The 27,279-nt window shown below is 38.3% G+C and overlaps 1 protein-coding gene across 12 annotated transcripts; it reads right to left on the bottom strand.

Moving 5' to 3' along the window:
* Nucleotides 1-409: 409 nt before the first annotated feature.
* LOC111576727 (neuronal acetylcholine receptor subunit beta-2-like) lies at nucleotides 410-17,628 on the bottom strand. 12 transcript variants are annotated; one of them, XM_035953932.2, is made up of 12 exons: nucleotides 17,476-17,628; nucleotides 17,303-17,373; nucleotides 17,105-17,204; nucleotides 15,405-15,457; nucleotides 13,302-14,121; nucleotides 7,917-8,062; nucleotides 6,352-6,396; nucleotides 6,153-6,262; nucleotides 4,801-5,327; nucleotides 2,744-3,234; nucleotides 1,876-2,021; nucleotides 410-1,595 (listed from the first exon to the last, which is right to left on the bottom strand). In XM_035953932.2, exons 5-12 carry the CDS (start codon nucleotides 13,345-13,347, stop codon nucleotides 1,580-1,582), a joined length of 1,527 nt encoding a protein of 508 aa, XP_035809825.1. In that variant the 5' UTR covers nucleotides 13,348-14,121; nucleotides 15,405-15,457; nucleotides 17,105-17,204; nucleotides 17,303-17,373; nucleotides 17,476-17,628; the 3' UTR covers nucleotides 410-1,579. The 12 variants fall into 12 exon arrangements, with proteins under 12 accessions (XP_035809825.1, XP_035809829.1, XP_054865536.1 ...); XM_035953936.2 differs by lacking the exon at nucleotides 15,405-15,457 and having other exon boundaries at nucleotides 17,105-17,226; XM_055009561.1 differs by lacking the exon at nucleotides 15,405-15,457 and having other exon boundaries at nucleotides 13,302-13,383; nucleotides 17,105-17,226.
* Nucleotides 17,629-27,279: the final 9,651 nt, after the last annotated feature.

The raw sequence follows: 27,279 nt of genomic DNA, 5'->3' as shown, positions 1-27,279 counted from the left end.
AATCATAAATCTTTATATCATGATCTAAAGACACTTAAAAGTTTGTTTTCTTATTTTGCAAGGCAAATTATCTTTGTTTCTTTTTTTACTCGTACAGATATGTGACTGTACTCACAGCAATACATGATTTAAAAACATTATAACCTTATTCATGGTTATAGTCTTAGCTGAAAACCAACATAAACCCCATTAAGCATGAATTAAGTAATGGAAAAAGCATAGGTGTTTAATATTGACATGTACAATACTTAGAACCTGAAACCAAAGCACTTAAATAGGAATTCTTTTTTTCTATCATACACATCTGTGGTTTTCCTTCTATTACATGTCAAAATATCTGCTATGAAAAAATATGTCCAAGAAAAGATATTAGAAAAAACACATGAACAAATGATTGAGGGAGCAGAACTGGTTCACAGCTTTTAATTCAACATATTGTATTAGAATACAGTCAGTGTAAAATCATTAATATGTAACATGGTGCCGCTACAGTTCTGTCTGAAATAAGCTTCTGTCATGATGTTAAACAACAGTTTAAGGCAGTCGTAAAAGTGAGGGCTAGAAATGAGCTCTTGAGCAGAGAAGCATATACACAAGTGGAATTTCCTTTTAAATAGTAAAGCATAATATTATAAAAAATGTGTGTGTGTTTGTGTGTATGCTGCAAGGAATCAGACTGTCAAAGTTATTTTAAATTTCATCTATATTTTCCAGATTTGTGTCCATCTTGATGTCCTTTATATCTGGATCTTTCTGACAGACCTTGCGATGTGACACAAAAAGGCAAAAACGCAGACAGCAAGAGAATAACTAAGCAAGTTAGAGAAACACGGTGACGAAAAGCAACAGCAGAAGACACATTCTTCAAAATAAGACTACGCATTAGTGGTTGCAACTCTGCTTGGGAGGTGGATCGTGGAAATGTAGCACAAAGCTTCTGAAGCAGAACAAGAAAAAGACAAAGAACAAGGGAGACGGTGAGTTAATACTTTCATCAAGGGAGGAGGTGGACGGGACTGAAAGTCCTCACTCTGTGGCAATAAAGCTCAGTTTGTGAAGAGTGGAGAAAGAGGACAAATTATGGTCCACTGTATTGTGCTGCGACAAATAACTGGGATAAATGTTGGTATAATTTTCATGTCAACAATGCTGCAGAGTAGAAGGAACCAGTGTACCTCCATTGAGTCTGGAAAAAGTTGCACCATCAGTGTAGTCAGTCCAAAAAAGAATGCAAACTGCAGATTACTAAGTATTTTCATGAGATTTGTATATTTTGAAATGTATTTTATTTCAAAAAACTGCACACAGGCACTGTCTTCATCGTCTCGATAGAAAGTTACTCAAATTTTGAGCGTTAAAAAGTACATAAAGATTGTCGTGCCTTGGAGTTTTTTATGATAGGGGTTGACCAGGCCTGGCAAAAAATAGAAGCCATGCATGAGGAAACTGTTGTGATTCGATCTTCATTTGAAGTCCACTGGTGCAAACACAATAACTGCTGGTTATGTATCAAATCCAAGCACCAGAGATGATCTACGAGACGCATATGTGACGGTTTTTTTCTCGTGTCACAGCAGTTCTAGAAATCTCCATACCTGTGGAAAGAAAAAACACAGAAAAATAATTCATAAAATGTTGCATTCTGCAAAAAATATCTGGAGTATTACTGCTGTTTAATGCAGTGTTTGAAATGGATGATAAAGTAGCGAACTTTAGCCGAAATAACAACTCTTTGCAGAAGAATGCCTCATTTGTCATGTGAAGAGAAAACTGCATTTCTTCTATATTTAGCAGTTTTAAACAGCAGCCTTTGCTGAGCTTAAAGGTGTGTTGCTGTGTATATTAATGTGCGTTTTCAGGGCGTGCATGACTCACTCTGTATCATCTGCAGTGGGTGTGTTGTAGCTTTGGAACAGTGGCTGCATGAAGAGTCCCAGAGTTCCCACCACACACACCAAGATGAAGATCCACAGGAACAGACGGTCTATCACCATGGCTACGTACTTCCAGTCCTCTATGATCTGGAACCAAACCAACAGGTTCAGGCCATTACAGGTTGTCAAGACCCATCAAATCATGATTATAAAGTGTGTGTGGGTAGGAAAAGACATTCAGAGTTCCATTGTTTTACCTCTGCGGATCAGAAGAGCATAAGCTTGCTGATTTGTCTGCCCATAATTCATCCATTTTACAACTGATTGTTTGCCAAATCCCTGCCCCAAACTGATTTTGGAGGGAAATGGAGTAGGGCTTAGCTCAAAGTTCAGGTGCAGTCTATTCAGAGAGAGTGTTAGTAATCAAAATCAGAGTTTTATTAACTGCTACTGAGGCTATAAGAGTTTTTAAGCATCCAAGCGCATATCGGGGTATATTTTTTAACTGTGCTGCAGATGGCTGGTAGCAAGAGGAAGAAAGGCAAGTTGATGAAAAACCTGCTACGAGCAATTACAGCTGCAAAACATGTAATATTTATGAAGCATGAGAAGTTTTGGAGCCCATGGGTACAAATTTGGGATGATGAGCTTAGTCATGTTGTGTTTATATGAGATTATGTGCAAGGTTTTCTGAAGTGCAGATGATAGATAAATAGAATTGTCACAGTAGAACAAAAGCAAGCACTACAGGGTTTAAGACATGGCCATAATTTTCTATTCCTCCTTGTTGCATCTCTTCTGTTCATTTCATTTTCTGATCCTATCACTTCCCGCTTATCCATTTTTCAAACACAGTTTTATCTCTTTACCCCTTCATCGTCGTCTTCCGTCTTCATGTGTTCAGCAATGTATTTCACTCCCTCCACCGCCTCCACCAGATCTGCATCCCCCTGAACGGCCAAAGGCCTCCGGAAGTCAGAGAACCCACCACCTGCATCTGGTATTTCACCCAATTTCCAGCAAAACTTGTGAGCCAAGTCCTCGTTCACGTAGAAAGAGTCGACATCTGTTCCGATCCCGCCGAGCCTGATGTTGGAGTAGTTCCTCTTGTCTGTGCTGCCCTGGGAATTGTTTTTACAGAAGGTACTCTGGTTGGCATACTTCCGGCGCAGTTTATCGCGAACATTGGAAGAGCCTGGGCGCCTCATGAGGAGGAATGTGGGCAGGCGGACTAGGAAGAGGCGTTTGACCCAGTCGGGCATGTAGTGGGTGGATGGGGAGCGATGGTGCACGTTCAGGACGCAGACGGTGCTGACGATGGAGAATGTCACCAGCACCATGGTGAACATCAAGTATTTACCTTAGAGACAGATGTAGAGAGAGAGAAAAATGAAATGCCATAATGCGCAAACACTGATTTTGCCTTTAATCGCGCTGCTTTCTGTTTTTAGTCAATTGTTACTCAGTGAGCAAATAATGGATGAGTCTCAAATAGTAGCAACAGCAACATGAACAAATACAACATACAGGCTCTTTAATACAGAGCCTGTGCTGCTCAGTTGTTTTTTTAGCCTCTTAGGCCAGAGTATTGATTTTGTGCAAATTTTTTAAATTTCTCTGAGCAATTTGGGATTAGTAGGACCTGGAAAGTACAAATACTAAGCGTTGTCCTTTGACTGCTTGTGAATCACTGTTTCATTTTGCTATAAAAAAAAAAAGCCAAATTCATTTGTCATTTCAAACTATACATATTATTAAGCATTAGAAAATAAGCTTGACTGCAAAATTCTTCATCTTTGTTTTTATACTGGTTATGCTTTTGCTACTAGTAGATAGTACAAAACTAATTAGATCTACTAATGATTTCAGTGGGTCTAAGTTAAGCAGAATAAAGTGCAAGACATGACAAAACCAAAAACGCAATAAAAGTGTGAAATGTAATGATAAAATGCAGATTTACAAATCATTAATTCCGCCAGTACAACAGAATCACCAAGGCACTGTTCTTGAACCGAAATAGTTTCATTTTATGGAGCTGTTCCAAACTCTTGTACTTTGATGTTCTTTTGATCTCTGTTCATATTCCATCAATACTAATCATCATATAATGTGCATGTTTCTCAATAAAAGCCTTAAAGATGGGTTAATGCCTCGAGCTTTTTGATGTGAAACGTGTTCATGAAGAGTTTAGTCTGATTGATAGCAGTTTAACACCAAGGAGAAAAAACTGACTTAAACTAATAAATTAAATCAAATTTCTGTTAAAAGAGAAATTTAGTGCATTTCATTATTTGAGCCTGTTGTTGCACCAGTTGAACTGGTGCTGCAGATATGTGTACATGTACTTGAATTTATCAATAAAACAGGAAAACACTGAGGCTGCAAGCAGCATCAATAGCAGCTTAAATAGGAGCCAATCACACAATTGTGGGATGTCATTTTTATTTACCATAAAATATATTTAAAAATCATAAAATATTTCGAATGAAAACTTGTCAGTTACACACAATGTTTCAAATAAGGTCTTTCTCTATTTGCAGTTTGGACAATTAAATCAGACCGTACTTGAATCATTTATGGTATTTATCATGTTTTACACTGGATTTAAGAGTTATTTTCTATGTTCCTTAAATATTACTACTCTTAACAAATAAACATTTATTTAACATAGATGCAGCTTAAAAATCTTATAAAACCCAATAGAAATGTGAAAAAGTTATTTGTTGTTGTGTTGTGTTTGTTTTATCATAACTTTGAGGATATCAACACATCTCTGGTTTTAGGTTGTTTGGTATCAGTTTATGTGATGAAAAAAAACATAAATACCCTGCAGATATGCTGAACTCATAGTGTTCCTATCCTTAACTTTTTAACTTAACCTAAGTCTACACACAGTTGCAAACAGAGAAGCATAAACATGACTAACCTATAAGCGGCACAGCTAGCGAGGTGGGTGGCACAATCTTTGATATCAGCAGCAGGAACACAGTGAGCGCCAGCAGCACCGAGATGCACAGCGTCATCTTCTCCCCACAGTCCGACGGCAGGTAGAACACCAGGATGGCCAGAGACGTGATCAACACGCAGGGGATGATCAGATTTATGGTGTAAAACAGAGGCTTCCTCTTGATGACAAAATCGTAGGTGATGTCCAGGTAGGTGATGTCATTGGGGTCCTCGTTTTTGCGCGCCGGCAACGAGACAATGTCCCACTCTCCGCTGGGCGTGAAGTCATCACGGCTGGCGAAGTCGCTGGTGAGGATGAGGTCCACCTCGGTGTGGTCGTAGGTCCAGGAGCGGAACTTGAGGGTGCAGTTCTGCTGGTCGAAGGGGAAGTTCTGCACCTCGATGGCGCAGGCTGACTTGTAGATCGCTGGGGGAAGCCAGAAGATGTCCCCCGTGTTGGAGACCACGGCGTTGCAATAGAAGGAAACCTCGTACACGCCGTCAGCACTGGGCAAGTTTGGAGATGATGGAGATGAAAGCCCATAAAAACTCAAAATTATTGAAATGAGCATCTCTGACCCTTCATTTCTGCAATTACAATCAACATTTGAGGTTTTGGTTGAACAATATAATAGATAAGACATATGGATCTTGTAATCATGGAGACAGAATTGACCTTTGCCCATTTTGTTGTCATGATAATAAACAGATTGCATTATGGTCAGCTGATGTGATAAGAAACTCAGGGTAATCACTAATGTACTTCAATAAAAGCCATCCAGCTATCCATTATGAATAGTGATCCTCATTAGGGTCGCAGGGGAGGGGGGCAGGAGTCTATCCCAGCTGACTTAGGGTGAAGGCAAGGGACACCCTGGACAGATCACCAGTCTATCGCAGGTCCACATATACACTCTAAACAAACATGTTACAGTCACATCTACAGACAATTTAGAGTTACCAATTAACCTGAGCATATTTTTGGACTGTGGGAGGAAGCCGGAAAACCTGGAGAAAACCCACACATGCACAGGGAGAACATACTCCAAACAAAACAAGAACAAACTCCATGCAGAAAGAAACCGGGAAGGCGGGGACATGAACCAGGAATCTTGTAGCTGCAAAGTCAAAGTGCTAACCACCAAGCCACTGTGCAGCCCCAGTAAAAGCCACTTTTGGGTAAATGAAGAGATAGAATGCAAGGACCGATAAACACAAAATCCCCATAGAAAAACACTTTTAGCACTTTTATTTTCTGATATACTGTAATCCATTAATATGAGGCTACTACATGTAGATTGGATTCCTTTCTGATTTGATTCCCGTACTCACTTGTTGTATAGCACTATATCAGGAAGCCAGATGTGCTTAGATGGTATTCGCAGTTTCTTGATGCCTCCATATTTGTCTGGGTCCCATCTCAGCCTGTAGTCATTCCACTCCTGCAGACACAGCATCACAAACTCCATTACTGAAAATCCCAGCAACATAGTGTACATACAGAGTATTGTATGTTTTCACTGTACCGTACCTGAAACAGCCACAGGTTGGTCGTCATTATCTGCTCTCTCTCATTCTGCAAGAAAACACCGTACAGCTTTTATAAGCCAGTAATGATATTTCATTTTATGTTGCCTCCTGGCTCAGATATACTAAAGGTTAAATCCAAATACCAAAGCACACCTTCGGGGACTGGAAGTCATAAATATTTTGGGGGGAAAATAACATACTTTCGAACAACTTTTCAAATGTCACAAAGGTAGAACTTACAGTTACTTTGACATGATGGTGTTCAATCTGTTTACATATATCATTTGTGAGCGTTGAAGCTACTTAGGTTATATTTTTGGATCTCAGCAAGTCCATTTGCTATGACATACAAGAAAAACCAGGCCCAAACTTAGCTTCTCAGTGACTTTTTAATTTGTTTGCTTTGCCAGTGGAAGATGGGGGGGTTGTGGCTAGCTTTATGGGGAATATTTTTGCCAGTCACTCTAAAGTTGCATTATTTACAGCAGGCTTGCAAACATTAGCCACTAGAATGCCTCTATTTAGTTCTGTTCTATTTTTCTGAGTTGGACAGTGTTTCAACCCAGCTGGGCAGCTAAAGCCAACCAGAGGAGCTACGTTAGATGTTAATAGTTAGTGAAAGTCTTGAATTTGATGGCTGTTACACCACAGTGTCTCGGATTTCTACATACATAAGCGTAAACAGCATTTTGGTGGCTCAGCGGTTAAGGCTATGGGCAAGTCACTGAAGCACAGGCGTAAATAGTAAAATTATCAATGACTGATTCCTGTTTTTTTACATTCTGGCTCATTGTGAGATGGTCACACCTTATGCCTTATTTATACACGTCAGAAGAACAATGCCATCATTAATGTCGCTGATAACACCTGTGTCTTCCAATTCATGACAAGTCAAATCTCTACAGCGAAAATGTCAACAACCGCTATTAACCAATAAACATAATAACAGTTGTCCTGTCCCAACTGATGCAATAAAACTAAAGAGGAATTAAGATGTCAATAAAGTGGCCTTTATACACTCACAGTGTGGTGTGAAGAGGTCGAACGTAAGTGGAAACACCTTTATGTCATATTGGAATTATTGATTATGTAATTCTGTATCAGAATCAGATATACTTTATATCCCTGAGGTGAAATTGCTTAGATATGCATCATCACTCAAGACAAGTAAGGCAAACTATAAGTCTTCAACTTTCCTGTAACATTTTTGACTCTTCATGGAAACATAAAGTGCCTAAATACCAAACAAACATTGACTCTTCATGTCAGTTAAAGTGTGTTATTCAGTGTAATTGAACCCATATTTAATGGGCAGATTAAGTACAGGAGAAAAGTGTTCTATTTGTATAAATATTTTTTCTCCATCATAAACAGCCAACTTTTATCCAGTTTAAGCATCGTGAACCTGCTGCAGAGAAACGAAAACTCGATTCAGATTCAGTTATTATATTTGTGTGTAATGTTTTTATGGCTACATCAGCTACAGAGGTCGTAAAAGCAGATATCTTGCTTATCGAGGCCCCAAAGATTCTGATGTGTGTATGTAGCATTTGTGCATATACTCACTACGCTGATGAGCTGAGATAGAGACACCTGAATGGAGATGGTGACCTGCTGGCTCTTATTGACAGCTGGTCTGATCAGTTTGTTGTAGCGCTCAGGACCCAACAGGTAGTTCACCAGCCGCTCCTCTGCATTCTCTGCCCTGCTGCCTACAGAAATTAGGAAAACATTTCTCAAAAAGTGCTGCAAACCCTGCATCTCAGTTTGAAGTCTTTATAACACAGATATGCTTGCATGTAAATTCACTATTCTGCTTGAGAAGAACACTGTCAGTCAGCCAATTATTAATGTCATAAATAAATGCCATGTGTTTGTCCTGGAGCAAACCACAAACTCCAGTAGGAAGGGTAGCGTGTCTCCTTTTCGTTTTAACACTAAAAACACACACAGAAATGTCACCGTATCCTGTGTGCGTGTGTTTGTGTATAAACAAGTTGGCCCTAAATGAAGTAACTTTACCAAAGGGCATTTAGCCTGGATCACATGTTCTCAGTAAGTGTCTGGGTGTTTGAGTCTTGCAGTCTGATGCTTTACTGCAGGGTTTTAGAGCAAAAGAACAAACAAAAATCCAGTCATGCATCCATCCCTGTGAGACGATCCCTGAAGCATTGTGTCTCCTCAGCCCTAAATTATTGGTTATGTAAAAGTGATTGTATGAATAAGTCAGAAGCAAAATGCTTTTGACTCACTCTGTTGGCTCCTGCTGCCATTAAGTCTACGTTGTCAAACAATCTGACAACGGTGCAGTGAATGTTTCATATCTGCACTGTTTCCTCCTCTGTGCCACATGAATTGTCTGTTTTTGTAAGATTACATGCAGTGAAGGCTCGCTGAGCGTGGATGGTCTGTTTTTTCTGCAGCACCCTGCTGGTTCGTGTTTTCATGTCAGCGTGAACGTCGGTGGATCCAGTTGAAAGGAGGCAAGTGAATCTATTGGAGCAAAATGAAATATCTTCAATCGTCAGTTTATTTTAACTTGTTAGGGATAAATGGTTTGCCACCAAGCACGAACCGGAAGAATCTCAGCGTGAGAGAAACATACTGGTTAAAATGAAGGTTAATCTAATTATTCACATTTGTTTTTCATCTAAAACAGCCTCTGTACAACTCAATGGATCACTGAACAAGAGCAAGAATGAAGGGAATCTGGTCCAGAGCTTTCATTTGAACTAATGTTTCATATTTCTGAATGGCAAATGAATCAAACAACCAGAAAAAAACACGAAAGAGAAGGAATACAACTACAAAGATGGAGAAAACGGTGACAGAATCCTTAAAGAGATGTAAACCAGTTAAAATGGATGCAACATAAGCACATATAGATCAAAACACCTGCAAAGATATTCCAAATAACTAGAGATTAAAACTGACAAACGACACGCAATGAACATAAACGGATGAAAAAACTATTGCAAAAAAAGACAAATCTGCAAGGAGACACAAAGGGATCACAAAGATTCAACTTCATTTGTATTTGTTTTGTGTCTCCTTCAGTTTGAGTTTAAAACAAAAGACCAGGGGCCTTTTACATGTCTGTGTAATTTTGATAATCCATTAATGACTCAATGACCTGTGGTAAGTGCATGAACGTGTGTGCTAAAGCTTTAGATTACAGCACGCAAATCACAGTGTAATGTTTTAATAAATACCAGGTGTCAATAATGTAGCTTTACTGGAACACATACTGTCACATACAAGAGGCAGTAAGGTTAATATATTTAACATTTCTAATATTTACAGAGCACACTAATGTTTTATTATGTGTAAAAACAGAAAAATATATTTAAAACCTGTGTGTGATTTTGCAATGAAAGCAGTCTTGGTAAGTCTTTTCTCTACATTAATCAGCTTCAGACTGTAGCCAATTAGCTTAGCTTAGCATAAAGACTGAAAAAAAAGGGGGAGCGGTTAGCCTGGCTCTGTCTTACAAGGGATTACGAGGCTATTTTTTGGCCAGAAACAGTAACTGGTTGCCTAGCAACTGATCCCTGAAAACAAATTTTGTTTGGCATTTATTGGCTTTATTTGAATGTATGACCAATTCTTAAGCTAACATGACTGAGATAAATCCTAACACCTGTTGGCTAACACTATCATACTCAATCTGGACACTGCAAAATAATCATCAACAGCACAGCCACCCATGCTTTCTCTTTTATTACATGTATTCTTCTCCCCTGTCCGAACCTGGTACGCACATTACCCACAATGCAACCTCACTGCCTGTAAACTAAATGTAATTTGTTCAGAGATTCGTGAGTGGCGCCTCAAGTGCTTAGCCTCAAGCAGTGGATTGCTTCCTTGTAATTCTCACACCATCTGATTTTGTTTTTTATAATTAAATTTGAAGTCTTTACATTAAGTTGGCACTGACTTAAATGCCATAATTTAAAGCTATTTATCAGATTCCTCGCACCTCATTCTGGAGACATAGAAGGCTTTATACACATTTTTTCACATATCCTCAAGACCTGTAGATGCATTTTAATGTGTGGTGTTTCCCCATAAAGCTAGGGTAGGCAGTATTTTTGTTTTCACTGGGCTAAAATAATGGTAATAACCTTTAAGCATATTCTAATTTAAGTAGTTGGAGAAGAAACTCGATTTTTGCACATTATCTTTCTGTTCTGTTTTCAAGCTCAAGAAATATAGCTAATGATAGAAGACTCTGGCCAATCACGGGTCTTAATGGAGTGTGAGAATGGGTGTTACTGGCTGTTCAAATGCAGATTTACATGCATGTCCATCCAGATGGAGGAAATCCTCACTAATTAGTGGAAAATCCAGCAGAAAAAGTTGCAGCTTCTGTATTGATGACAACTGTCCACACTGCAAACTGAGCCCAATGAAAGGAAAGAAAGTCTGACAATGAGTGCAATTAAACTGTGTCTGTGTCAGTAAAGCATCTCCTGCACGGGTTAGTTTTTAACTCCTTTTCCACGTAATGCAGTATATCAATGTGTTCTAGATGGTTACATTGTTAAGGCATGTTTACCATGCAGGCTGATGATTAATGGCTGTGTTCAAAGTTGCTAATAGCTTAGCTGCCTCCATCTCATGACTGCAGCCACGGCTAATTAAATTTTAGGTTTATGTTCATGTTGACAGTCAAGCTTGTGTTGCATGCATGTGTGAAGAGCTTGCACATGTCTGTGCTCATCCAGTAACAGGGACAGAAAAGCAAAAGAAGGAGAAAGAGGAGGGTTAAAATTCTTGGTAGAGGTTTTGACTTTTGCAAATATGTGACTACAGTTTTGGTACAGTCCCTATAAGAAAATGTTGGAAAAAGGTTCCTTGTTAAGTCCAGAGTATGTGGACTGTAAAATAAAGAGGCTCCTTCTCCATTTTACAATCCGAGTGCAGTGTAGCTTCCAGTAATTTCCAGACTGTTGGTTTCCAAATGCAATATAGAATGAGAGTTTTTTAATATTAATGTTTTACAGCAGCTTCACTTAAAACACCGACGTGACTGCAGACTAGTACCAAATATCATTTCATAGTACAACGTCCAGCCAGATCTTCAGGCCTTCGGGGAAATGCAAACACTCACAACAACATGGTGGAAAACACAGAGAAGTGCTGTGTGCCTTCTAGGTGTATTACACCCTTTAAATCATTCAAACCTCAATTCCAGGGAATCTTTGCCTTGATGGATGCTGAAAATTAATGCTTGACTATGTTGCCTGTCCTAGCTGATCTTTGTCAGAGTCCTGCTGGTTTTGCAGAGATGATACAAACACTAATGGTTCAAATTTTTGTGGGTTTTTGGCTTTATGAATTTTTGTTTTTAAAGAACTCCTGCAGTGTAAGTCTGGCTAGGAAGCTAAAGCTAAAGTCTAGTTCTCAAACTAAACCATTTTTTCATGAGTAAAGTATACAAAACAACACACCACAAAGCAAAACCTGAATTGAAGTCAGGTTAATAAAAGGAATCTCTTCTTTTAGGGCAGTGAGACACCCAGTCCAAGTGTTTTGCCTAAAAGACAGGCGATGCTGCTTTCTTGGTGGTCAGGTATGAAATAGCCCTCTGTAAATTATTCAGAGGGCCCATCTGCTTTTACGTATGAGTATTTTAAGAGTATGAACACTGCACACTCAGTCTGCAGTAGAAGTCTTTCCAAAGAGTGTCGTTGCCAAACTCAGAAATGCAAACAAACGTCACATCCACCTCTTTCCTGTAAGGATTCTCTGAACAGTATGAGTCAGATTTTACAGGATACAAACAGAGAAAAGGGAGTTTATGTAAAACTACTGCCACTATGCCTTTTTTAGGAAACCTGATCCAAGCCTCTGGAAAGCTGACATGCTATTTAAAGGAAAAATAAAGCTATAGAGAAGACTGTAACTACTATTGAGGGCAACGAAGTTCATGTCCTTGATATTCCTTATTGATGTTTATGTGTTTTAGCAGCTTGAAGAGGAGTTTAGACTCTACAAATACACACAAATTACACAATACTGGGTTATTTAAGATTCTGGTTTGCTTATGGGTACAAATTGAGTGAATATAGCTTTTTTAAAGGTATTTTTGGTTTATGGGCAAGGGTTTAAAATGCCATTCTAACTTACATAGGGGGAAGAGAATGGTCAAGTGAATAATTTAAAAAACAAACTATTCCTTGTTTCCTTGTGAGAGCTTCAAGATTTTAGTAATGAAGAATCTACACTAAAGCTCTGGTTGTGCTACTAGACAATTTTTAAAATATAGATCGATATGAAATTATCACTGGCTCAGTTCTTCGGATTATGCAGTAATTGGCTTAAATGCTGTTTTAATAGATCCTTGTGAATAATAAACAATGCAAAGAAATATCAAAAATACCAAAAGTTACCAGTAAGTTTTACTCACTTATGATAATTAACATAAACCATACAAACATCAGCAGACTCTGGTGTTTTAGCAATTAAATGATGCCAAAAAAGCACTTTTTTTCTGTTTGTCTTCCTGAAGATTCATTACAATAAAATCTAATTATCTCCTGAGAGTTAATTTCAGATTGGGTTGTGCCTCCATTGATGTTAGCAAGTTACATGCACAGTTCAGCGAGACTTAATCAAATCAACTTCCTCTTTAGCTGCATATTGGCCACTAGGAACTACTGGAGGTAGGTGTGTGTGTTGTGTGAGTGAGTGAGTGAGTGAGTGAGTGAGTGAGAGAGAGAGAGAGAGAGAGAGAGAGAGAGAGAGAATATGATGCTCGTTTTAAACTTCGTTTTTTCAAACATGTTTCTGCGTCATGGTGAAATGATGTGTATGTCAGCACCATGGACAGCGTCTGTTACGTTCTAATAAGCTGCACCTTTGGAAAACACTTTCATTTTTTGTGCATCATATGCCGCATCACCTTCATAAACATTGCCAAATTTAGAGAATATAAAATATACTCACTTGTGAGAGAAAGAATGGAGAGCATAAGAACGGTGTTGGTAGTCATCTCCTTTCTGCTTCACCGCGTAAAACTTGCTAGTTTCTTATACAGTCCCCCGAAAAAGAGAGAGAAGACAAAGAGGTTCCTTGAATGTGAATAATGGAAATATACAACATGAATCTTGCAGTTTCTTTATTGCCACATACACTTGTCCGGTGTCTTTTTTTGGAATTTTACGCAGCGTAAAAAGAAACTTCAGTGGCTCTAATAAAGAGGTTTTCTAATGTTAATTTGCCAGCGACAACATGACGCTCCGTTGTTTCACAGCGTCCTACAGGAGTTGTTGTCCATTTTGCGGCTCGGCATCAGCAACAAACCAGCCGCTGTTCCTTTTAAACGGCTCTCGATCCAAATCCAGCGGTCCAAATGAGGGTCAGGTTGTTGTGGTCCAAAAGAAGAAAAGAGAAGTCCACGTTAAACTTCTTTCTCGGTGTATTTGAAGCACCAGGGTTCACCATAAGTTTGTTCTCCTCCTCTGATGAAGCGCAAAGAACTTACGAAATTGGCGCAGCTGCTGAAACCAGCGCGCACAGCCTGCACGCTTGTTTTTTTTCCACGAAACCCCCGTGTTGCCCGGAGGAGAAGCCAGAAGGAGAAGCAGGAGCAGAAGCCAGGAGGAGGAGGAGGGATCGGAGAGGGGAGGTGTTAGTAATGTGCTCCTTGAGCTTCGGAGTGGAGAAGATTCACGTCACGCACGGATGTACAGCCGTCAGTCTGCTCCAGTTGGCCTCTATCTGCCAGAGGTGCTTGAACAGCCTACTTCTCCTGCCACTATATGAACTCAAACAACACATAGGGGAAAATGATAAATTGCACATGACTTCAACCAGAAAATGGGATGTGGTACACCTATGTAATGGAATAAGAGGCATTTACTGTCTGAAAAACAGCACCACGTTTTTTCTAATGATGGATTAGATAGCATAAAGTGTGATGAGTTGTAACACATTGTTTAAAACCAGCGTGGGCAGATGGAAAGCAGAGAGCTGAAGGTGCATGCAAGGAACATTATGTTGTACAGAATCAAACAATAGAATAAAATAAAAAGTATGTAAGACTTTGTTTTTCAGTAACTCAAGCACAGATTATGGGTGATGTGAAGTTTTCTTTAACCCTGGATGTGGAGACCCCTTTAACTCATCAGAAAACACACAATTTCATTGTTTTATCATTTGTTTGATTGTTATCATTATCATATTTGTAACTAAGCATGATTCTGAACTGAAATGTCACATTTGAGAGGCCACATCTGTGAAATACGGTTCAATACAATCACATTCCATATCCACGTTCTGTGTTTGGTGTGAACCTCTCCTAAATCCAACATAGGCCTACTCGTACTGCTGTTATTGGAGTTTTTGAATTATTTGTTAATGAGAGGTCTGACTTAGTCACTTTATATTGAAATCTTAATACTATAGGCTGTAAATATTGTTTCATATTTTCTGTATGCGTTGTTTCTGTATCTACGCTGGATCTTTGCTTTGTGTACCCTTGTCTTTTTTTTGACCATTCCCTCCTATACCTGCTGTTGCTGAGTGTACGAACCAGATCAGGCACACAGAAACACTTCACTATGCAGTGTACTATGGACAACTGTGTACGTGACAAATAAAACTTGATTTGATTTGAGGGACTTGTAAATCCCAAACATTTTCTAGGCTGGGTTATTGCATAATCCTTCATCTGTAAATGACTTTTTTTTGATAAATAAGAAGAATATGAAGGCAGCTGACAAATTAGAGTAAAAACCTTAACCCTTGACCCTTTGGCCCCTATAATTAGGGGGTCTGGTGGCTCTGATGTGCTGTAGAGGGCAATTTGCTGACACTTTTTCCCTCAGAGGGAATGATCACTGCAAACCATTACAAAGCTGTTCTTTGTCCTATGATAAAGCATCTCTTTCTGTGATGGGAGTGGTCTCTTCCAGGAGATGCTCCCATCCACAGGGTGCAAAGGATCATGGCTGCTATGGCCTTCACAGTCACCAAATCTCAATCCAAGTTGAACACAACTATGGAAGATTTCAGACCAACATTTTACACAGTTCTCTGCACCACTACCATCAAAACAGGAATATCTTTTGGCTCCATCCGTCCAGTGGAGATTCACAGTCCTGTAGAATCAACGCAAAGGCACAATGAAGCTGTTTTGGTGTCATGTGGTGGCACCATGCATTGCACATATTACATATAAAAATGAAGTAATTATTCCAAAGAAAAACATTTATAGGAGTACTATTGGCTGATTTTGTAATTTTATTTATTATCATTAAGCACTGCTGGACCATAGAGAAAATAAAGTGATATAGTTATATTTTTGCACATTTTATGTTGTTTACATTATATATTATGTAACCTTGCACATTCTTAGGCAATTAATTTGTCATTCCTCCACATTGGCAGAACTTCTGTTACTTTCTATGCTTTACAATCCATTGATTACAGCTACTGCTAATTTGGCTTGTAACATTTACTGCCTACTGACTTGCAACATTTTTTTAATCTATATGTTACTGTTTACTGTTATGCATTAAAAAAAAAAACACCAAGTCAAATTCCCTATACGTAAAGGCCTATTTGGTAATAAAACATTTTCTGATTCTGATTTTAAAGCCAATGTTAATAAAAAAAACATGGGGAATCAGCAGCACATCCTGCCAAATGGTCACCAAGACAGACAGTGAGATCTGTCAGCTCCACAGGCACTGATGATACACTCTGCAGTTTGACCTTGGTGTGAACTGCATCAGCAAAAATTGGAATCTTAATTTTCAAAATCACAAAAATGTGAGGGCTGGAAATTACTTCAGCTCCTGATTTATGTATTTATTCATTATCAAACATGGCGAGCTGCCTTTAGCTTCCGTGATGCTCAAATGTGAAACAAATTGCAAGAAGACTTACAGATCAACCTGTTTATCATTGCTTTCAATAATTTCTTTTGTTTTATTTTATGTGCTTTTGCTGGCTTGTTTTCATTATGTTCTGAACTTTTCCTTCTGTATTCGATAAAGCATTTTGGGTTGCATTTGGGCATGAACAGCGCTATAAATTTGTCGGGTTTTGCATTGTCAGCAGGCCCTCTACCCCTAACTTTCATGATAATTTACCATTTCCCTTCAAAAGGCACACTACTATTCCTTTTCACTTTCCAACTGAATGTGCAGGTTTTGTTTTTTTAACAGAAACATTGCTCTGTAGAGGAGCTGATGCCTGTGGTTGATCTTGTTTTCCCATACCATCTGTCTCAAGTCCCCTATACATGAGACTCAGTTGTGGGGCATATATGTGTGGGCCTACTTTTTATACTTGTGTGCATGATGTGAGTTTGGCTCACACAAGAGTATTTTTAACCAGTGGACTGGGTGCATGGCTACCACAGTAAGAGGAGAGTCATGTTGCGGACCACTCTACTGCAGAAGTCACAGTGAAGAGACAGAAAGGCTTGGGTGTGAAGGCAATAATGCGGAGAAGACATGAACATACTGCACCACTTTTTAGACATTTCTGCTTGTGGCCCATGAATAAACCATTGGTGATTCAGTGGATAGCAATCAGAAGCATGGATTTGTCTTATCCAGGCAGATGGAGAGTGTTTGTTACTCCTTGTTTTGCATTTTTCCACATTTTTTAAGCTACTTTTGATGCAAAAGAATGTGAATGCATGTATAGTCTCCAACAGACAAAATAATCTCTTAAAACAGAAATGCTTGTGTCAAAACAAAGCCAAATAAATCAAATATAAATGACAAGATATTTACCTCGTAGCCCTTATTGATGTGGTTAGCATGTGCACGAATCCATCACGGTCCAGGCCATATAACACATCACTCCTTTGCACGGCCCAGTGGAGATTTCAATCTGCCATAATGGAAGAGAGCGTCTGCTTCAGTCAGGTTAACTGGCACATGGGTGCCACATTTTACAGCGATTCACAACAGCGTCCCTCACTAACTCACCTGCTCCATCACTGCTGCTGTCCCACACCGCCAGGTTTCAGGCTGATAAATAAAAAGTGCCAAGATCATACCTGCCATATTTATGTATTTATGGTCAGGACACAATATGTACGGTAGGATCAATAAATCAACATATTACACAGAGAAGGAGTTACACTGTCAGAGCTCCGTACCTGTCAATTTTTAATCTGTATTTATCCAGTTATAGTCCATTCAGTGGTGGAAGATGTTGCTGAGCGTTACGGTCACAGGTATCTGTGGGTTTCTAGGGTGCTTTTCTGTTAGGCCTTTGTGTGGGGAGATTGCTTGTGTGGGTTCAGCTGTGGCTGGTTTCAGAGTCTCTCCGGAACCCCAGCTGCCACTCATTCCATCTGATGACTCCAGAGTAGACGACCTGCACTGCAGTCTTGTTCTCCCCGCCTCCTGACCTTCCTGATTGGGCCACCCTCCAGCTCCCCTCCACCTCTAAACAACCGGACACAGCCACCACCACACCTGCAGACTACATACCTACAACCATGCTCTTAGTCTGGGCAGCTGGTATCTGTGACCAGTCTGCCCTGGTTTCTCTCTGAGTATTATATTGTTGGTATTTATGTGATGTGTTTCGGTCTGTAGATACCCGTGGTGGGTTCTACAGACACTTGGGCTACTTTGGTGTGGAGCCTACAGCCTCAGTGGAGGCTGAGGCTCCAGTTAGCAGTCCGCCAACTTAGGGAGAAGCTGTTCGGTTTTGAGTATTCGTGAACTGTGTGTTCAGTGTGTGTGTGTGAGGCACCAGTTTTGTTTAATTCATTTTGTGCACGATTGTATTAGTTTTTGTTACTTGTGATGGGTGTTGCTGATGTACTTATGTTTGGCTAGGGAGTTTAGTTACTTTGTGTTTAGATAGTTTAGAAACTCTGCTAGCCGTCGTTTTTTTATATTCTGTTCTTTGATTTAGCAACACTCACCAGTTTTGTGTTCTTTATTATCACTGTTATGTTCCATTTGCTACTAAGCAATAAATTCATCTACCCTAACCAATAACATTCTGGTAATTTTTGTTGCATCCAGCCAACCCCTAGAGGTTGGATCATAACGCTGAGCCTGCAGCAAATAACTTTCCTTACCATTCATAAACACACACCTGAGAGTACCAATGGTAGACAATGAGCAGCTCCAGTGGAGAGAAGAGCTGGACTGTCAGTCATTATCACAGAATCTCTACATCTACATCTGCATTGTTCTTTCTAGTTTTATTTTCAAATGCAAAAGCTTAAATTCATAAACAGAAAAGGGTCATTCTATCTCAATTCACCAAATGCCTCATGCCTGACCATCTTCAAACTGAAGATGTTTTACAGGGTGAATATTGAATGAGTGGATCATGTGTAAAATCCAGGGTCATGAGTAGCACTAGTTTTAAGGTTCAAAATTCTCAAAGACAGACGAGGTTATGCCGATTTTTGCACCATATTCTTCAAGCCAAACCTGGAGTTTTGCAGGTTCATTGATATGTACATACAGTCTTCAGTGGTTTGGTAAAATAATACAAACCAGTTATATGATGGTGCAAATTTGATTTGAAAAAAATGTCCAAAAAAATTTTTGTGATTTTTTTTTTTTTTAACCAAAAAAACTCAATTTTTTTAAATCCTTTTTTTCTGTGATTGGCACCAATAGGAGATTTACAAATGTAGAGTATAATGCCAGTCAGAGGCTTACATTATGAGAAACAAAATAGCCTGCAAAAATCAGCATGACCCCACCTCCCTTTAAGCATTTCTTACTCAAAAATAATAAAAATACTAAACTAATATTACCTATGAACACAGATTTTACACACATTTTACTTAATAACATACGTATGCACAGAAAAACAATCTGATTAATATGAAGTGGTCAGGCATGATTTTTTTTTATTATTTGATGAATTCAGGTGGAATGACCCAAAAGAAATATAGAAATGTTAACCGATTTTCATGTGCAAACTCAGTGTCTAGCTTGATTTTTGTACCAAAAATTAGGAGACTTCACTTCTTGCAAAAAGCTTCAAATAAAATGTGGAATAGCTGGGGTAGCAGAGAGTAACTATGCAGTACAGACAGAGTAGCGTGTGCGTCTGGATCAGAAATGCATGGACCGTTAAGGGTTGTGGTAGCAGGAGAGCAGACAGCAAAGAGGCTGTAACAACCATGAGATGCAATGATGGCCTAGCAGAAAATGTAAAGTGGGGATTGAAGATGTGAGTTTAAATGGAAAGAATCAATGGCAGAATCAATGATAGTGACTTCTGGGTGGAAACAGTCTGACAGGCCGGCTGAGCTTTGATTGATTGTTTTCTAAAATCAGCCCGAGATCCTGAAAAGGAGTCACTGTGGGTTCATGAGTTGTAATGCAAAGGTTGTGTGCAAGGCAGAATCTTCAAGGGAGTCAATGTGTCGTCTTCAGAGGGAATCTGAGGCTGATTGGCTTGCATCCAACAAGATATACAACTCAGCCTGAGGGCTGGGGGGGCTGGGAGAGAAAAGTAGATTTGAGTGTCATAGGCATAGCTACTAATGGTAGGTGTGGGATGTTGTGATAAGGCAAAGTAAACTGGAGTGAGAAGCAGATGGTGTCTAGGACTGAAGCCAGAGGGAATCCTGCGCTCTCCTTCATATACCTTACAAGTGTAGTCATACAGACAGAAGAAGATCACCAAGTAATTACATCCCACATTTTACGCTGTTTGTCAACACACCAAAAAACAAAAATCTGGGCGTTTTTTGTATTTGTGAGGAAAACATTGCTGTACTGCCAAACACCTATTTTCATCCTACATCTTCAATTTTCTGTATTTCCTGTTATTCATATTCTCTGTGTTTGAACCAACATCAAAGATAAGTAATAAATTGGCATTTTTTTAAAAAAAATGTGCATCCAAATCAGGCTTTTTAGCAAACAAATGTGCATGTCTATCATTTCCTGTGACTTTTTTTAAAATTGTGGTTTGTTGTTGTTGTTGTTTAGTTCACAAGTTTGAATTAATTTTCTATCATTGTGAAAGTGTGATTACCATGAGTCCAGGGCATCAAGAGCTAACAACCAGGTCAAGAATCTCAGTGCAATCATTGATGAAGATCTAAATTTCAGCAGCCACATCAAAGCTGTGACAAAAATCCTCATTCCGGCAACATAATAACAAACTAAGGCACTGTGCTCCCGAAGCAAGAGTTAGAAAAACTCATTCATGCTTTAATTACTTGAAGAGTAGGCCATTAAATATTTGCAACTCATTCAGAATGCTGCTGCTGCCAGAATTCTAACAAACACCAAAAAGAGAGAACACATTACTTCAATTCTTACATCCCTGCTAGCTTCCAGTTAAATATAGAATCTAAGCTAAGCTAAGCTAATCTAAGATAAGATGCGATGAGATAAGATGCAGTAAGATGCAATAAGATGCAATAAGATGCGATAAGATAATATGTGATAAGATGCGATAAGATGTGATAAGATGAGATATTTGATACAAAGATAATTTAAGATAATGACTTTCTAAACTTGTCACCACAACTCTATGCGTGATCGCTAGTGTAATATTTGGGCACATGGAATTTTACCCTTACAGACACACACACACACACACACACACACACACACACACACACAAAAGGGTTTTATTTTCCTCAGTTATTCCCTGTTTGTATGCTTTAAATATAGCTTTCCCAATATTAAATCCAGCCTTTTGTGTCTTTCACAGCTGCAGACTCTGGATCCTGACAGATGTAATCTTGTGAGATGGAATGGTTTGTTCTTCAATGAAACACCCATTTGTCTCAAGTTTGATCTCTTGGACTTGAGTCTGCATAACTACATGCAACACAGACGTTACTGGTCTCTGTCCGTTGGTGAGATCGTCCAAGTTAAGGTATCTCGGAAGTATAAACTTTACAAGTCCGCTTTTGCTGTATACTTATCGTTTGAGGGAAAGTCACTGTCTGTGTGTGCATAGTATCTTATTAAGCATAATTTTTAGCATGATGTTTCAGCTGACCATCAGCTTGAGGCTCTGACTCATGCGTGCTGACTTAAAAACTGAAAATACAATGATTGTGGATCTTAGGTCTAGCAGCCACCGCAGGTCAGTTCCATTGGTTCTGGCCTGGTTCAGCACATATCTGATGCTGTTCCAGGGCTCTGTGTGCAGATTCTGTGATACAGGTGTAAATGGAGATAAGATGTAGCTGCAGATTTGTGTCTTTAGTCTACAGACATAAAGAAAAGCCTGACAGAGAAGAGATATTAGTTTTAATACATCAAGTGTATGCATTGTTCTTTTCCTCCTCAGTCACGGCACCAAAGTCCAGGCTGTATCACGTCTTTGATAAGCCAATAGATATGTGGTCTTTATATCTAGCTGCAGAAAAAATTTACTCTGAATTGCTTGCTTTTTCCAGGTAACTTTAATGAGTAAGGTATCTTTTTCACAGGCAGCCAGACAAACTGGGCACAATTACAGAGACACAGATTCTTTTGCGTCTCATCTCTAAATGCCTTGGAGGAGGTAGTTAGTCTGTTTTGATCAGCCAATAGTGTAATGTTATCACAAGAGTCTTTCATCAAAACACATGCCTTCTGAGTCTTATTCACAGACTGCATCACTAGGATATTTGACATATTGTGAATATTTGTTGTTTAAGGAACAACACAGGAAAGAATAAGCTACTGAACTATGTAAACATCTTTTAAAAATGCACTGCTCTCCAAGAAAAGCATTGTTCTTCTAGTTCACAACAAATCATTTCAAGTCAAGTCACTGAACATTTACCATTTATTTTTATTGTATCATTGTCATTTGTCAATAAAACTGAGCAAGTTCAAACATGCTTTTGTAAAAAAAAAAAAAATCAGGCAGAAATAACTGTAAAGTTACACAACATGATTTTTTATATATAAAGCTAAAAACAATTATGAAGTTATATAATTCTACTGTTACTAAGTTTGAACATGTACAGATCATTTGCAAATCTGTCTGCTGATAAGGAATGTGTGATGCAGTGAGGAGCTTCTGAATAGCTAATAAGTGGACCTTGAGATCAAACTGTTTCTTCAAATGATCAATGAACGTTAAAAGAAATCATAAAGTTCCTTAACTTCACCAAAAATAGATTAAAAAAAATATTTAGTGTGTAAATTAAACTGAGACTGAAATGAGCAAGACAGTTCAAACATTTAAAACATAAAATGAACTGTAGACAAACGCAAATAAATTACATTTTTCTGAAGGCTAAATTCACAAAAGTAAAAATAAATAAATAAATAAATCAACCAAATGTGATGTTAAATAAATGATAAATAGATAGGGTTTAAAATTCTGATTCACTGCCCACCTGTTAATACTGCTAATGCATGAAATAAAATACTAAATATGTTCGGCTTGTCCTTCAATAAATCTAATATGTAAGTCTTTGACAGAAGTGCATTTTTAATATTTTAAATGAAAGAAATGAATTATTAATCAGTGGAATGGCAAGGAAAAAAAAAAGGTTTCTGTCACCAGAGAATTCTTCTAAAGTCCACCCTGTTCTTGCTGCTGAGGCGTAGATTCTGTGTAGTAAAGCCGAGGCTACATGATGTATAGTGGCTGATTCTCTGCAGTGTCCAGGGACCTTGACTTGTCCTGACCCAAATCAAGGCCTGGAATTCCTCAGTGTCATGTTCTTATGTTCGATCTCTGAATGACGCACATAGTAGACAGAAAAGAGAATACTAGAATTGTTCATCTTTGTGTAAATTAATATGAGGAGCAGCAGACAGAATCAGCTGCTGCTTCATCCCACTTCCATGCACTCACAACGCCTTGATCCTTTGACTGTGAACTTCAGTGGTGGGCAAATAGCAAATCTGGCCCTCCAGCAAAATACTGTTCATGAGACCTTACACATGTTTTTTTTTTTTTTCACAAATGCACTGGAGAAAGAAATGTAAATGCAAGACTACTGTAAATCCTAATAAGCATGAGCTTGTAATATCTGGCACTGCCCACTCTTGAGTCTTGTGGAGCAATGCAGAAAAACACAGCCAAATATGAGAGTCTTTTTTTTTGGATGAAGAATTACATGTTTCTGCTTTGAATAAACAAATTTTTTAAAAAAAATAATAATAATAATAAAAAATCTGCCCTCAGATATTGTTAAGAGGCACAGCTGCATGATATGTTGCCACGTCACCATGTGGAAGTTTCAGAGAGCTTAGGCACACACACAAAAAGACAATAGTCAAATAAAGGAACACACAGGAACTCAGCTACACACAGTCGGCACCATTCGCTGAAGGCAACAGTTGCTGCAGCAGCTTTAGTTCACATTTCACCACAACATCCTGGACAACGAGTTGCAGTAGCTGAGAGATCTTTTGCCAACAGTAAAACTTTGCATGTGTCACTGTGCAAAACATCCCGTAGTAACAGACCACACCCAGGGTATGACAGACATCTCAGCCTTTAGTCAAATGTGCAGCATTATTTAAAAATAGCTAAAATGAGTCTTAACTTGTGTGTGCATGATGTGTTTACAATACAGAGACGATAGCATGAGTTTTTCCTGTGCTCCACATGTGTAAAACAGAGGCACAGAAGGAACAAAAGTGTGTTTTTCTTCTGTTTTGACCACTCTTGCTAGAGGTAGAGAGGGAGGTTTTTGATTGGTAACAACAACTAAAATGATTTAGAGGTGTTGTTCCTTTTTTTTTTCTTTTTTTTTTTTTTTTACAGTATCATACAGTTTCTTAATATCATACAATTAACCACTGTAGAGCTCCAAATAACAGCTTTCCCACTAAAGGTAAGAAACTGATCTTGAATTGGACATAAGTTGTTACTTAAGTGATATCAGAAGGCTGGAAAAGGCTTTGTGTTACATTGCAAAACCAAGCAATGTTTTTGCATGCATGCTCAAGTCTTCCTCAGGTCATCTAAGTACTAGCTGACTCCTCTGATTACTACAGCACATACTACACTTGACTGTTCATCCAGTCTGTCATATACATTCGACAAATATTCGTGGCCTAACAAAAAAACAATACACCCAAGCTGGAAATAGATATCACATGTCAATCTTTGTTGTCCTAACTCAATGTTGACATGTATATCTACAGTATAAAAACCTATCTTATACTAAGGTCACAGGGCAGCAGTCAACCAGAAAACTTATCCTTGCCTGGAGGACCTATCAACTAGGAACCACAAATAATCCAAGATAACATACCCAGAAAACTCTATCCAGCAAAAATTGAATTAAATTATGCTTAAAAAACTAGCCCACAACAGAAGATAATTGCTGACCCCTAGTGTACTGTGTTAAAATTGTCTATGTTGCCTTAAATGCTGCAAACAAAAAAACAACAAATAAAACACAATGACAAACTAGGATTTCACTTGTCCAGTTTGTTCATCCATTTCTTCCAGTTATCTTCTCAACAGACACTGGACCAGCACTGTGACAAGGATGTATTCCTTTGTCCACAAGTGATCTCTGACTGACGCAAAACACAGTACACTCTGGAAGCAGAGGTTATCCCCTTTTTGATATCAGGTGTCGAAAACCAGGTGTAGAAATCTCTGCAAAAACAAAGGTTAAACTTGGAAGCTTTCAACGCAGGATTCCTAAACAAAATTAATGTTTTACTAGCTGAGATTGCTGTTTCTTGTACACTGGACGCTGCCATTGTCACACTGCAGAGTAAACACTCGGTAAAAAATACACTAAAGGACGCATTCTCATGAAGATTTGAATTCTCTGATTACATGATTTAGTTGACTGCATGATGAGCGCAACATGCTGAACTTGAAACTAAACATTTGGAGGCATCAGTAAGAATTAGGATGTAATGTGAAATTGCACAATTTCTTCTCACTTTATTAGATTCAAGCAGGCATTAACTGTTCAGAAGACATCCCCGGTCATGTGACTTACTCCTGGCTTTGGTACCAAAAATACCAAAAATATTTCTACAACACAAAACATGCTGCAAAGACACACATTCTATAGTGGCTCCATAAGCGCTGAATACAACACTATATTATAGCTGGATAAATATAAATAAAATTTGTAGTGATTGGAGCCATATTGTTACTAATCCAGAGTATTTCACTCTAGTGCCAGATGAATAAATAAATGAATGAATAGGTTCTTTTTAAGCTAAAGTAAAAACAGTACAGACTAAAATCACTAGGTGTACGGTAGATGTGTATAGGCTAATCAGAATTAACCAAACTGAGTTTTAATGTACAGCATTTGTGTTACCAGAGGTCAAAGATACAAAAGATGATGCAGTAATTCTCCCAGAGAGACCAGCATCCTGCAGTCGTCCTGTAAATTCCTCCTATAAACACCTTACAGCTTGTTGTTTACAAGCTGTAAGGTGGAGACTGAAGGATAAAGTGTCAGTAAAACCCTTTAGGAGCTTTAGTTACATTACTGTAATGTAATAGAGGTAACACAGTAACTACACATCACAAGAATGGTAAGATGTTCAAGTTGAAAACTGCAAGCATATTCTTTGCACTATCCAATCAGCAAGCTTTTAAATGCAAAACGTATAAAATGCTTAAGCTCATGTAACAGAACTCACAAGGTAGTCAGTAAAAGCAGCTTTCTGAGTGTTATTTCAGTGTGGGTTTTGTCAGGGTGTGACAGAGTGATGTCCAAAATCATACCATCAGCAACACCTTCAAGACAGTAGCACGAAAATAATCGAACACCAACATAGATAAGGCTTTAAATTGCTGATGATATTGACGTAATAGGAAAAACAAAGGTACAAACCAAGTTTATTGCTCTATAATTAGCAAAAACAAAGGCTTACATGATAAATTGTTACTGTGCAAATGTGACAATGTCAAGCAAAGGTAACAATGGAACAAAGAAAAGTCATATTCAGGCTTCGATATGATCTTTAAATGTGTACATCAAACTAAAGCTTTGGTTATAATGGCAGGTGTCTTGTTGGCCTATCTTTTATAATTTAGGCTTAAATTACTAAAGGATTTATTCACCTTAAAAGCAACAACTAAAACTGTCCACTCGGTGGTGCTGTTTAACCAGTAATACTGTGACGTATTAGCTAACCGGCAGGAAAGTAGATTATTATCTGTCAAAAGTAGGACCCTAGTTGAGGAGGGGAAATTTTAAACTACTACTACTACTACTACCACTACTACAACTATCACTACTACAACTACTAACTACTACTATTACTACTACAAAGAAGGAAACATCTATTATCTAACATTTATGTTGCAATCAAAGTATGAACAGTTTAATTATGAAATTAGGCATTAGTACTGTTATACATAAAAGTAAAGGATACTTTATTTTATGTATAATATAAATATACATAAAATATCGTCCACTTAAGAACTCAACAACCAAATTGCGGATATTAACAATCACATAAAATGATAGATTTTTGCAAAGAAGCAAACTGTTATCTCATTAAATATTAATTTATGTATTTATTATTAAATGAAACTTCACATCTTTTCTTTTATCTTTGGAAGTAGGAATGGTCTGGTAAGAAATACAAAATTTTTAGATGATCAATCTGCCTTGATAAATAACATAATGACTTGTATGAGTCTCTTCAATTAAACAATCTGGTTTTTTTTTTAAAATCACTGAATAGTTTGAGATCAGCCTGCCCACCGGTAGTGCACTTTGTGGATAAACATGAGGTCCCAACATTTTAAAAGACATTTGATGAAATTTATTTCTACAAAAACTACTGTTTGCCAAACTGAGGAAGGTATTATCATCTCTTGAGCAGGCTGACCTGAGAAGTGATTTTGGCACAAAGTAAATAAATAAAACTTTAGCATTTAAACCAGGGCCTTGTGGATAACAGACCTACACTGCCACCAAGAGGTGGAACCTGTAAACGCTTCACTTTTGCGTCCGAGTTCGTCATTAGAGAAGACGATTTCTAAGACACAGATGGGAGATCCTTGGTTG

The sequence above is a fragment of the Amphiprion ocellaris genome, chromosome 4, assembly GCF_022539595.1.
Source record: "Amphiprion ocellaris isolate individual 3 ecotype Okinawa chromosome 4, ASM2253959v1, whole genome shotgun sequence".
NCBI classification, from domain to species: domain Eukaryota; kingdom Metazoa; phylum Chordata; class Actinopteri; family Pomacentridae; genus Amphiprion; species Amphiprion ocellaris.
This window is presented reverse-complemented; position numbering and strand designations above follow the sequence as displayed.